General features: G+C 39.6%; 1 protein-coding gene across 15 annotated transcripts in view; it reads left to right on the forward strand.

Moving 5' to 3' along the window:
• The window catches only part of Pxk (PX domain containing serine/threonine kinase like), a 74,691-nt gene that overhangs the window by 22,223 nt on the left and 38,849 nt on the right, over positions 1-13,619 (forward strand). For 14 of the 15 annotated variants that reach the window (XM_047532663.1, XM_047532664.1, XM_047532653.1 and 11 more), the window contains exons 2-3: positions 6,495-6,545; positions 8,804-8,851. In XM_047532663.1, coding sequence (XP_047388619.1) covers positions 6,495-6,545; positions 8,804-8,851 — 99 coding nt within the window. Of the gene's footprint in view, positions 1-6,494; positions 6,546-8,803; positions 8,852-13,435; positions 13,560-13,619 lie in introns of those variants that run through there. The other variant, XM_047532651.1, reaches the window with a different exon arrangement.

Consider the following 13,619-nt stretch of genomic DNA (forward strand, 5'->3'; position numbering starts at 1 on the left):
CCACTGAGCCACATCCCCAGCCCTATTTTGTATTTTACTTAGAGACAGGGCCTTGCTGAGTTCCTTAGCACCTTGCTTTTGCTGAGACTGGCTTTGAAAGCACTTGAGATCCTCCTGCCTCAGCCTCCCGAGCTGTTGGGATTATAGGCATGCACCACTGCACCCAGCAACCCAGCCCTTTTTATTTTTTATTTTTTACTTTGAGACAGGGTCTTGATAAGTTGCTCAGGTCTTCACTAAGTTGCTGGAGCTGGCTTTGAACTTGTGAGTCTCCTCCCTCAGCCTCATGAGCAGCTGGGATTATAGGTGTGCACCTACTTCAGACATAAAAAAAAAAAAAAATTATGTGTAGTTGTTTTGAATTACCCAGTTACACATGCTAATTTAGATCTTTACTTATTAGAATATAAAAGGTCAGAAAATTTGGCAGTGTTACAGCGCAGGGCAGAGAACAGTTCAAAGCCAAAGAACTGATTCCCCAATGTAAGACTGTCAGATATTTTAAGCATTTTGTTTTTATGTATTCAGAAGTAATTGCATTAGTATATTGCTTAAGATTTACCTAAGACACAAATCAGTTGAATATTGATTTTATAACTCCATATGAAGCTCACTAAGCATGGCACCAAGTACATCGTTGTTTCACTCATAATGATTGAGTGTATGTTGTTGAATATACCTTTTTTTTTCTTTAGTACCAGGCTTTGAACCTAGGGGTACTTAACTGCTGGGCAACATCCCCAGCTCTTTTTATGTTTTATTTTGAGACAGGGTCTCGCTAAGTTGCTTAGGGCTTCACTAAGTTGCTGAGGCTGCCTTTGACTTGCAATCCTCCTACTTCAGCCTCCCTACTCACTAAAATTGCCTTTGCACCTGGCTGTACTATCCATATTAACATATTCCAGAGGAGGCAGAAGTTTCTACTTGTGTGGATTTTATCAGCCTTTGCTAAATAAACAGCATGGAAATGAATGATAGTGTAATAAGGTCAGTTTTAAAATCCAATTGCCAGGTTAACAATGCTTCTTTGGTTTTATTTTCTAAATAACCTACTTAAGTCAGTGGGATTAATTCAGTAGAAAAGATTTGTTGGGTACTGTGTTAAACATTTGTTGAGTAGTGACTCTAAGTAATGCCTAAATCATTCCACCCAACATTAGTATAACAGTTCTGAACATTTGAAGAAAAAAATGTCAACATTCTTTTTATGATTTAATCCATTCCTTGTCAAATCCTTGTTTGCCTATGCAGGAGGCTGTAACTGGGTCTGGGTTTCTTGCTTATTTATTAATAAGAATTGCCTGGGGAGGCTATTAAAATTTTGAATACCTAGGTTTTGTGTTTTGTTTTGTTTTTCTCCTAGAGATTCTGATCTAACAGGTTTGGTGCAGGCCTGGGAATGTATTCTGATACACTGCCCTGCCTGGCTAGGTGATTTTGATGATCAGGCAGGTTGGAAGGTCAGGAGATTTGTTTTCTTTGGGAAATGGCCTTGGAGCCTATCTATTAATCTATTACATTTTTTTAGTTGTTAATCATAGTCTTTCATAGCTGATGGCATATGAAATGTATACTTTGAACACTAAAAATCATGGATCTTAGTCTTCTGACAGATAGAACATGTAGTTTTGAATGTCTACATTTTGCTTAGTTCTTTTTTTTTTTTGCTTAGTTTTTAATTAAACTTTTTGAGATAATTATAGATTCATGTGCAGCTATAAGAAATAATGCAGAGAGAGTCATATACCCTATCCTCAATTTCCCCCAATGGTAACATCTTCCAAACACTATAGTATAATACCACAATCAGGATATCCACATTGAGGTAGTTAAGATAGAGAACAGGGCTGGGGTTGTAGCTCAGTGGTAGAGCACTTGCCTAGCACATGTGATGTGATGAGTGATTCTCAGCACTAAATAAATAAATAAATAAATAAATAAATAAATAAATAAAGGTATTGTGTCCATCTATAAACAAAAAATTTTTAAAAATGAAAAAAAAAATAGAGAACATTTCCATCAATACAAACATCCCTCACTTGCCCTTCTACAGACACACCCACTTCCCTTTCAAACCTAGCCCCTATCCTCACCCGAACTCCTGGCAACTACTACTCTGTTCTCCATCTCTGTAATTTTGTGATTTCAAGAATATTACATAAATGGAATCATTCAGTATATAATCTTGTGGGATTGACTTTCTTCACTCAGCATAATTCTCTGGAGCATCCAAGTTGTGTGTTTCAATATTTCATTCCTCTGTGTGTGTAGGATTCCATGGTGTGGATAGAGCAGAATTTAACCACCTATTAAAGGACATCTGCCTTGTTTCCACTGGGGGGCTATTAGTAGTAAAGCTGCTATGAATATAGATATACAATTGATATTCATATATTTAATTTTTTTGGGGGGGGTGCCAGGAAATTAACCCAGAGACACTTAACCACTGAGCCACATCCCCAGCCCTTTTTATTTTTTATTTTGAGAGGGTCTCACTAAATTGCTTAGGGCCTCACTAAATTTCTGAGACTGGCCTTGAACTCGCAATCCTCCTGCCTCAGCCTCCTGAGGCACTGGGATTGTAAGCATGCCACCACACCCAGCAAAGGATTTTTGTACCCTGATCCTTGTTAAAATTAATTATTAGTTCGAGGAGTGTTGTTTTTTTTTTTTGGTAGATTCCTTGGGTTTTTCTATGTAAATTATCATGTCATCTGCAAATAGAATCTGTTTTATTTCTTCTGTTTGATCTGTATGCTTTTATTTCTTCTCCTAGTCTTATTGCACTAACTAGGCTTTCTGGGACTGTGTTGAATGAGAACAGTGAGCACAGGCATCTTGCCTTGTTCCTATCTTGGGGGGAAATGTTGTCTTTCACCATTAAGTGTGTTAGCTCTAGGATATTTGTAGAAGCTTTTTAAAAAATTAGGGAAGTTATCCTCTATTCCTGTTTGTCTGAAAGTTTTTATCACGAAAGTGTGTTAATTTTGTCGAACTGTTTTCCTGCATCTTTTTTTTTCTTTTTCTTTTCTGTCACCAGGGATTGAACCCAGGGGTGTGTAACCCCTGAGCCACATCCCTGCCCTTTTTATATTTTATTTTGATACAGGGTCTCTCTGAATTGCTTAGGATCTTGCTAAATTGCTGAAACTGACCTCCAACTTGCATTCCTCCTGCCTCAGCCTCCCAAGTTGCTGGTCTTATAGGCTTGTGCCACCATGCCCAGCTTCTGCATCATTTTATGTGATCATGTGATTTTTTTTCCCTATAACTCATTATGGCAGATTATATTGATTGATTTCTGAATAATGAATCAGTTTTACATCCCTGGAATAAACTCTCATAATATATGTGTGTCTACAAATACACATATATTTTCTTTTCATGCTATTAAGTGCTCTACCACTGAACTTCTCCAGCCCTCTTTTTATATATTGTTAAATTCTGTTTGCTAATATTCTGGTAAGGACTTTTGAGCCCATGTTCATCAATGATATTGTAGTTCTGTGGTTCTTTTTTTGTAGTGTCTTTGGTTTGGGTTAGGTTAATACTAGCTTCATCAAATAAATTGGGAACTGTTCTTTCTCATCTGTTTTCTAGAAGAGTGTGTATAGAATTGCTGTTAATCCTTTAAATATTTGCAGAATTCTCCCATGAAACCATCAAGTCCAGAAAATTCTTTTGGGGGGAGTTTTTATATTATGAGTTCCATTTTCTTATTAGTTGTAAAGATAGTAAATGAATCTATTTCATATTGGGTGAGTTGTGATACTTAGTGGTTTTTGAGGAAGTGGTCTGTTATATCTAAATTGTCAAATTTCTGTGGGTAGATTTGTTCATGTCACCCTCTTATCCTTTGGGAGTCTGTAGTCTGAGTGATATCCTGTTTCAGTCCTGATATTAGTGATTTATGTCTTAGTCTTTCTTTTCTTGTCAACTTTGCTAGAGGTTTGTTAAGTTTTTGGTTTCGTCAAAGAATCATTTTTTCATTTCACTGGTTTTCTCTTTTCAAATTTCATCAATTTCTGTTCTTATCTGTATTTATTTCCTTCCTTCTACTTGCTTCAAGTTTATTATGATCCTTTTCTAGGCTTTTGAGGTAGAACTTGTATTGATTTGATACTTCTCTCTTTTCTTATAAAAGCATTTAGTGCTTAAATTTCCCTTTCAGCACTACTTGAGCGTGTCTCAGAAATTTGCTAGGATAGGAAAAGTTTCTTCATCTCTCCTAGGGTTCCTGACTGTATCTGAAGAAACTGACAAAGATGGATTAACAGGAAAAAGCATAACAAATTGTTTTAATCAAAGTTTTTACATGACACAGGAACCTTCAGAAATGAAAACCCAAAGTCTCAAGGAAAACTCCTCATACCCCCAGGACTGGGAATTGAACCAGATGCTTTACCACTGAGCTACAGCCCCAGCCCTTTTTAAAATTTTTTAAAACTTTTGAGACAAAGTCTTGCTAAGTCACTGAGGCTGGCCTCAAATTCACGATCCTCCTGCCTCAGTCTCCAGTCACTGGGATTACAGGCACAGGCCAAGGTGCCTTTCAGAACTATTTTTATGATTAGATTCAATGAAAAATGGACAGCCATTTAGACATGTGATTGGACATAGTTCTTATGGTAAAAGACTGAATGGGAAGCCCCACGAGGCCTAGTTCAGATTCCTCTTGGCCTTTCTATGTGGCGTTCTTCCTGCCCAGGTATAGAGCAGAACCCTGTCTGAAATGAGGGTCAGACAAGGTAGATGGAAGAATTTCTTTATAGCCACAGAAAATGAGGGGAAGGGTGGAGTAATATTTTTAGGTTTTATGACTGGCTTTTAGGGAGAGGGTTTCTAGTTTCCACGGCCTCTCGTGGGGTAGGAAAAGGACAGGAGACAGAAAGATTTCACTTCTGATCCTTTCCCTCGGTTCAAGATATTTAGCACAGTAAGGCACCATAATTTGGGATATCATGTTCTGAGCCCAAACATTGTGTTACTTTTCAGTTCAGTGGTTTTTTTTGTTTTTCTCTGGAGATTTCATCTTTGACCCATGGATTATTTAGAAGTATGTGATTTAGTTTTAAACTGTTTGGAGAGTTTTTCTTTTATCTTTGTTATTGGTTCTAGTTTGTATAAATTCAGTTACTTTAAGCTTGGTGAGGTTTTTTTTTTAATGGCTCAGGATGTGGTCTATATTGGTTATGCTGCATGGTCACTTGAAAAGAATGTGTATTCTTCTGTTATTGGATGGAGTGTACTATAAATGCTAATTAAATCCAGTTGGTTGATGGTATTCTTCAGATTTTCTATATCCTAACTGGTTTTCCATTTAGTTGTTGTTGTTCTTTTTTTCTTGTACCAGGGATTGATCCCAGGAACATTTAACCACTAAGCCACATCCCCAGCCATTTTTTTAAATTTTATTTAGAGACAGGGTCTCACTGAGTTGCTTAGTGCCTCTCTTTTGCTGAGGCTGACTTTGAACTTGAGATTCTCCTGCCTCAGCCCCCCAAGCCACTGGGATTACAGGCACACGCCACTGCGCCTGTCTCTGTGTAGTTGTTCTATCAGCAGTTGAGAGAGGTGTGTCGAAATCTCGATTATAATCATGAATTTGTCTCTATTTTCTTAAGTCCTATCAGCTTGTGCCTCACATATTTTACAGTTCTGTTATTTGGTGCATACACATTTAGGATTACTATCTTCCTGGTAGATTCCCTTTGTCTTTATGTAATGTCCCTGTTTGTTTCTGGTACAGGTTGAATGCCCCTCATCCAAAAGGCTTGGGATCAGAAGATTCAGGGTTTGCTATATTTTAGGCTATTTGCATAGACTCTACCCCTGAGCCTCCCAAATCTGAAAATTTGTAGTGTAGTGCTTCAAAAAATATGAAACTTTCTCCCTCTCTCCTTTTTTTTTGTACCAGGGATTGAACCCAAGGGTGCTTAACCACTGAGCTACATCCCCAATCCTTTATTAATATTATTATTATGATTTTTTTTTTTTTTTGTGGTGCTGGGGATTGAACCCCAGAGCTTTGTGCACATGAGGCAAGCACTCTAGCAACTGAGCTATATCCCCAGCCCATTATTTTTTATTTTGAGATAGGGTCTCACTAGGTCACTTACAGCCTCACTAAGCCTCTGAGGCTGGCTTTGAACCTGTGATCCTCCTGCGTCAGCCTCCTGAACCATTGGGATTATAGGCCTGCACTACTGTCTCTTTTTCAATGTTGGGGATTGAACTTTGGATCTTGCACATGCTAGGCCCGCTCTGTACCACTGAACTACATCTCCTGTCCAATAATCTGAAGATTTTGAACATCATGGTGATGCTCAAAAGTTTCCTATTTTGGAGGATATTGGATTTTGGATTTTGGATTTTCAGGCAATAGCTCAACTTGTTATTTTCTTTGCTCTTAAGTATACTTTATTTGATATTTTTACTAATTTCTGAGTCTATGGTTTTATAACTGAGGCTCTTTCTCCCCCACCCATCTATAGGAATATATCATTCGGGTGCAAAGAGGAATTTCTGCAGAAAATAGCTGGCAGGTAAGCACTTTTTATCAACTAGAAAAATGTTTGAACTTGTCACCAGAACCCTGACGTGGGCCATCCAAAAATGGGAAAAATCAGAACATTGATAAATACAAATCGTATTTCTTTTAGCTATAAACCTTTAACTTTTCTTCATTTAATTTTTTTTTATTGCTACATTTTAATTATACAGATTAGTGAGTTTCATTGTGGAGTATTCATATATGCATAAAATATAATTGATCAGTTTTGCTCCCCAGCACTTCCTCTTACCCTCCCATGCTCCCTCCTAGATCCTTTTCTTATACCCTAATGTAACCTATAACTTTAAGACAAGGATCATAAAAGGATTTTCTGTTCCGGTTGTTTTGTTAAATTGTATACAGTGTAACCAGAAAGAGTATCTAGGAATTTGTTTTCTGGCTTAGTCCCGAACCTACAGCCATGGATCAGGTGGGTGAGTTTAGAATTTAGTCCACCAGAAAGGTGAGTCATTGTCCTGGCTATTGTACAGTCCAGGTCACTGCATTTCATGGATGCCCAAGTCCACTCCCAGGCCACTCCAAGTGCTAGCTCCCTCACTGTCCCTAAGGGAGGGTCTTCTTGGAGTCCCAGGATCTGCTGTTCTCAGTGGTGGCTTCAGAGAGAAAACACTTCCTAGACAGACCTAGAGGTCTTCCCCATTCCAGTTGACTTGTCATTCTGAAGGTGGCCATTTCTTTCCTGTTTGCTTTTGTCTTGGTTTTGCAGTGTTAGGGTTTGGACACACTAGGCAATTGCTCTACCTCTGAGCTACGTCTCCAGCCTCTACTGTTCTAGTAGTTATGTTTGCTATTCCACCTCCTTCCAAAAATGTTACCTTGTCCTTCACAGCTCAGCTTGAACTTGATCTTCCACCTTATGCAGTTTCTTGTCTCCCCCAAGTCATGCAGTCTGACCACAGTGGCCACCCTCAATCTTGCCTTTGCCTAGAATTTCAAATTGCTGTTTGTTTGAATAATTATTTCATTTAACATCTATCAAGCATTTATTAAGTATTCAGCACTGCTTCAAGTGCATTAATTCTCTTAACCCTTTAAAACCAGTCCTGTGTGGTAGAATTACCCCTATTTTATATTTGAGAGGTAAGTAACTTGTCCAAGATCAGATGTTTGGCAGAACAGGCTTGAAATTTGCATAATCAATGTGGGTAACCACTGTACTATCTTTTGCTTTTTTGCTCTTATTAGAGATGGCCTTAAATTTAACTTTTTCTTTTATTGGGGGAGTACTGGGGTATGAACTCAGGGGCACTCAACCACAGAGCCACATCCCCAACCCTATTTTGTATTTTATTTAGAGCCGGTCTCACCGAGTTGCTTAGCTCCTCCCTCTTGCTGAGGCTGGCTTTGAACTCGTGATCCTCCCGTCTCAGCCTCCTGAGCCACTGGGATTACAGGTGTGCTGCCATGGTGCCCAGCTAAATTCAGCTTTTTCATGTGGATTCAGCAAGTAGTACCAACAGCAAGGTCCTACCAGAAAAATCAAGTCTTGGTGCAGTTTTCTAGATCCACTGCATTAGCAACCTGGGAGTGCCTGACAAAAATGGACTCTTAGGCCCTCCCTACACCTACTCAATTAGATTCTCTGTGGGTGGGGTTCTAGATGATTTTCAGGCAATTCTTCTGCACACTAACATTTGACAACCCCAATAAAGGCTGAAGTTAAACTATTCAAAAGCAGGACCCAGATCCATGGACTGATTAATGACATCATCGCAACTAAGAAAGAATATAGACAATGGAAGGTGGACTGTCTGCCAAGAAGGGAGGCTTGAGAAATCAGGGTGAGAGGTGGCAGCCCTTCCTGGAGATGTAAGCCAGTCTCCAGAGTGATGGGAGATCATCTTGGGGGACGTTTAATCCAGGGGAAGAAGAACATGGACTCAGACCTGTCCACTCCCTTTTTTTAAATTTATTTATTTATTTATTTATTTTGAGCCTATGCTTAGTAAAACTTCATTCCTTTATTATTTGGTAAATCATTAATTCATCTACTTGTTAATGTCTTGTAAGTTTGTCTGGCATTAACCAGTTTCCCTTGGCCCAGCCAAATCTAGAGCTCTGCTAGGTCTGTTTTATCAGCTCGTCAAGTTAAACAGAGGAAGCCCCAGAAAGCCCTCCTCCTCCTCTTAGCATAAGTGTCTCAGCTCTAGAATACCAGTAAATAGTACATTAGGAAATGGAAAGGGATGTTTTTGCAGAATCAAAACACTATTATCTCCTCTCTTACAGATTGTTAGAAGATACAGTGACTTTGATTTACTGAACAACAGCTTGCAGGTAAATGTTTTGAAACTCCAGTGACACACATTGCTTGGGGTATCTTAGAAACTGGTTGGAAATGGTGTGTTTGTCAGCTTTCCAGCATTATAACAAAATACCTAAGACAATCAATTTATAAAGAGGAAAGGTTTATGTTAGCTCACGGTTTGGGGGATTTCAGTTCATGATCAGTTGGCCCTATTGCTTTGACCTGTCTTATTGCCAGGAAACAAAAGAGAACATGAAATGGGAGCAGTGTCCCGTAATCCCTTTCAAAGGCACACCCTCAGGGACCTAAAGACCTCCTATTAGGTCCCACCTCCTAAAAGGTCTACCACCTCCCAGCAGTGCAACCCTGGGGACAAGTCTTTAACACATAGGCCTTTTGGGGACATTCATGATCCAACTACAGCAAATAGCAGTATGAGGAACAAGAAGTTAACAAATTTCCCTGACAAAGGAAATCATTCATACTTTAAACAGATGATGTGTGACTCTAAAAATACACTTTTGAGAAGGGACTTGTGATTTATAATTAATAGTCACTTTGCAAGTGAGTCTCTGTGCTAGATCATATCTTTAACACAACATAGGTACTGACACGAATCCCCATTTCACAGATCAGGACTGATTATTTGGGTTGCTGGAGATGTCCATGTAGATGGAGCTGGGACCCTCAGACTCTCCACTGAACCGGGCTGTATAGTTAGCATCACAGATCTACCCTGAACAGTAACTGCAGAGACAACCTTTTTCAGTTTGACTTTTTTCTCTTAAATATATATTTCCAAATCCTTTTGATGTAGATGTTCTCACCAGTGGCCAAAATGGAAAGAAGGATGAGCTGGACAGTCTTTGTCTGGAAATGGCCAGTGCCAGTAATGGTTGCAGGGTCCTAGAGGGGCTTTAGCATCATAGAAGCACCAGCAATACCAGCTGTGTGATCCTGAGCAGGATGGTCTTTAAGCGCAGTGGGTTACTGAAGACCACTGGGCCTGGGTCATTCCTCAGCTTTGGGTGGTTACATAAGCCACTTTCAACTTGAACCAGAGAGCTTGGCTTATGACCAGCTCAGCCATGAGGCAAAGGACTGCTGCCTTCGTGGGTGAGCTAGCCATCAGCCTGTATTCTGAGTGACCTCTGATGCAGTCCTCGAAGGTCACGAGGACGGCTGGCTGCGAGGGAGCATGATGCTTCTTTGCTTCCAAAGGCCACCTTTTATTGATTAGACTTCAGAAAATAGCATTTTTAAGAGCCCGAACTTTACCATTATTTATAATACTTACTGACGAAAGCATGCGTGCCTTATTTTCCTTCTGATAGAATTGGCCCAGGTATCTGCAGACTGTGAGCAATTGCCATATTTGTCATACATTTGACCCCTCTTTTTTGGGGGTGAAGGGTACTGAGGATCAAACCAGCACCTTGGGCCTGCTAGGCAAGCTCTCTACCACAGAGCTATATCCCCAGCCCCTCTCTTTTTAATTTTAATTTTAGTATGGTCAATTTAAATCCCCGGATAGCATATTGGCAGAGATTGAATTCTCCTCGTTAATGGGCTTAATTGGTTTCCTTTGTGCTTAGACAAAAGCTAAGCCTGTGGTGTCTTTGCAGATAAGACATCGAGGTGCAGTTTATTCCAGTGGCAGTTTTTCCCCTCAAGTTCCCCCCACTGCGCAGCCGCACAGTCAAGTGAGCATTTTTGGCAGTTGACTTGAGTCCTACCGTGTGTTTCCATCTTTATGCATAAATGAATCTTTGGGCAAAGATTCAGGAGAAATATTTCCACAAATTGAAATTGACTAGACCCAGCCTCTGAGAATGGGGGTGGAAAGGAGGGTTTTTATGTCTTATTTCTCTTACTTTGGGGAGATATGTTTGAATCTCTATGATAGTCAATTGCAGCCTTTTTAATGGAGCAGAATTTTATTTTTGCTCCAGTGTAATTTTCTCTTTTAAAATGGGCACTTTCAATATGCATCTTATTTCAAATGCAAATATCCACATGTATTGATGTTGGCTTGTGTTGCACAGAATACGGCCAGACATCCTTTCAGTGGGAGGTTTTTCTTGATCCAAGTAAACAAACAGAAGAAAGTACATACACTTCTTGGCAGCAAGATAATTTCAAAACAACCTCCAGAACACAGACCAAAAAGACACCAGAACCACACGATGAAAGTGTGACCAGGATTTTCAGTCTCCAGTTACTCATTCGACAGACAAATGAGTTCCTGCTGAAGAAAGAGAAATATAATATATGTGTAGAGTCCAACGAGAACATTCGTTGGTGAAAATAACAAAGCAGAATTATATGTGTCATGAAATATAATTACCTGAAAAGTTTAGAGAAAAGGTTGGAAGGAAATACACCAAAATGTTAACAATGGTGACCTCCAGAAGGTGGGATTATGAGTTATGTTCTCTTCTGCTTATTTATATTTTTCTGTACTTCCCAAGTTCTGTACAAGCATGCTCACGTAGGCTGTAATGAGGAAAAATAGAAGAAGTTTCCATTTTCCAAAAATTCTGTAAGTGAGCATATTTTGTGGTAACAATGAAGATAAATCACTTTATTTTAAATAAATGCAAATAAACATCAAATCAACTACCATCTAGGGAAATAGCATAAAACAGAAAAACAAAGGAACAGGTGGTTGAGATGATGGAACTGGGCAAAGAAGGAAGGAACACAGTCTTCGTCCCTTAGTCTTGGGGAGGAACCCAGACTCTGCCCTTTACTAGCATTGAGACCTCAGGTCCCTCATTTCTTCTCTTAGCCTCATTTTTTCCATCTGAAATGAAAGAGTTGTTCTCAGTGACTTCTGAGGTCTCACAGCACAAATGTTTTGTGATTTGAATATTCTTGCCCATCATGGACCTTGGAGAGACTTTACTGTGAACTGGGAGGAAACTGGGATAAATTAAGAGTCCGCGGAGAGCTTAGAACTCCCTAGAATACTAACTAGATGATTGGCAGATCATTAAGGACTGATGATAGAAGTGAGAGAGGAGAGACGAACAGTTAATGTTGGAAGGTTTTTTCCTCCAGATCCAAGTTTTCTTGACACTGTGAGATAATTTGTTGGGTAACTTAGAGGTTTCCACTAGGCTAGCAGAGGTCAGATTGTGGGCTCTGGCCCCTCACTCTGCATTGATGTGAATGGAACTCAGGACTCCTCCTCTTGGCTTTCCTGTCTCCTTCGCTTCAGAAAGGAACTCAAGGGAATCCATAGCACTAGTTAAAGGGGAAGGCAGTGAAGGAGAGGCAATGAGGTGTCCCAGCTAGAAGGTGGCACTGTGGAGATGTCTAGGAAATCAGAGGCTCAGTGATTTTATCACTCTATGTGCTACTGTTATTTTCCCCTCCCTTCTCGTCACTGACATTTTTAAATTTTATATTCTGTGATTGGGAAGTATTTTAGAAAGTCTGAGAGAAAGCTGAAAGAGAAAATAAATGTCTCTTGAATGGTAATCTTTGGTAAAAGGCAATATTTTATTTTATCTTTTTCTGGTACTAGAGATTGAACCCGGGGTGCTCTGCCACTGTACTACATCCCCAGCCCTTCTTATTTTTAATTTTGAGACAGTCTCACTAAGTTGCCCAGGCTCGCCTCCAACTTGTAATCCTCCTGCCTCAGCCTCCCAAGTAGTAGGAATGATAGGCCTGCGTCACCATACCAGGCCAAAAGCATTTAAAAATAACCCACGTTGCATAGTTTTGTACTTCTAGGAATATTTACCTGAGGTCTTCATCTAGGGCAGAAAAACCACCTCCAGCCTTTCTGACATAGTAGGGACACTGTAATTGCACTAATGGCAAAAAAACTCTGATGATTTTGAAGAACTGATGGGATGTTTAGGCAGATCAATACATTTTTCCAGAGTAAAGTGAAGCTTGGAAAAATAGACTGGTTGAAGCTTGGAACCCTAACAATTCAAGACAGCTGTTTTATCAAATTCATCCCCACATCCCCACCATGAATGAAAAATAGGGAAAATATTGGTGTTTGAACCTGATGACATTAGATATATATCCATTCTGGGTGTGGTGGGATGCAGCTGGTGCTGGCATGGGGTAGTGCCAGTCAGTAGTTAATTCTGGTTAGTGGTAATTTTTTTTTAATTTTTATTTATTTATTTTTATGTGGTGCTAAGGATCGAAGGTTCCAGTGCCTCACACGTGCCAGGGCTCTACCATTGAGCCAAACCCCAGCCCAATGGTAATTTTTAAAAATGTTTGCTTCCTATAGAATCAGTTTGAGAAGCAAAAGGGATTTTCTTTGTTATTTAATTGAAAAAAAGCAGTGAATGAACATTATAAACAAATAAAAATTAAGACTGCTACAGAAATCTGATTGGATGGGCAGCCACTTCTTTTTTTTTTTTTTTTTTTTTTTTTTTGGGACCAAAAAATTTTATTTTTTGGTCTTTTTTTTGGATTGACCCAGAGGTGCTTAACCACTGAGCTACATTCCTGACCCTTTCAATATTTTTTATTTAGAGACTGGGTCTCACTAACTTGGTTAGGGCCTTGCTAAGTTGCTGAGGCTGACCTCAAACTTGTGAGCCTCCTGTCTCAGCCTCTCAAGCAGCTGGGATTACAGGAGTGCACCACCATGCCCATATGCAGCCACCTCTTTCTGCCTTCTTGCGTCTTCCCGGGTCGGACCACATGAAGGAGGACAAAGTGGAGGCCGAGAAGCAACAGCAATGGAAAAAAGAGGTACAATTCACATTGAGGACATGAAGCTCTTAGCCAGGAGGAGTAATTCACTGCTGAAGT

The sequence above is a fragment of the Sciurus carolinensis genome, chromosome 17, assembly GCF_902686445.1.
Source record: "Sciurus carolinensis chromosome 17, mSciCar1.2, whole genome shotgun sequence".
Lineage (NCBI taxonomy): Eukaryota > Metazoa > Chordata > Mammalia > Rodentia > Sciuridae > Sciurus > Sciurus carolinensis.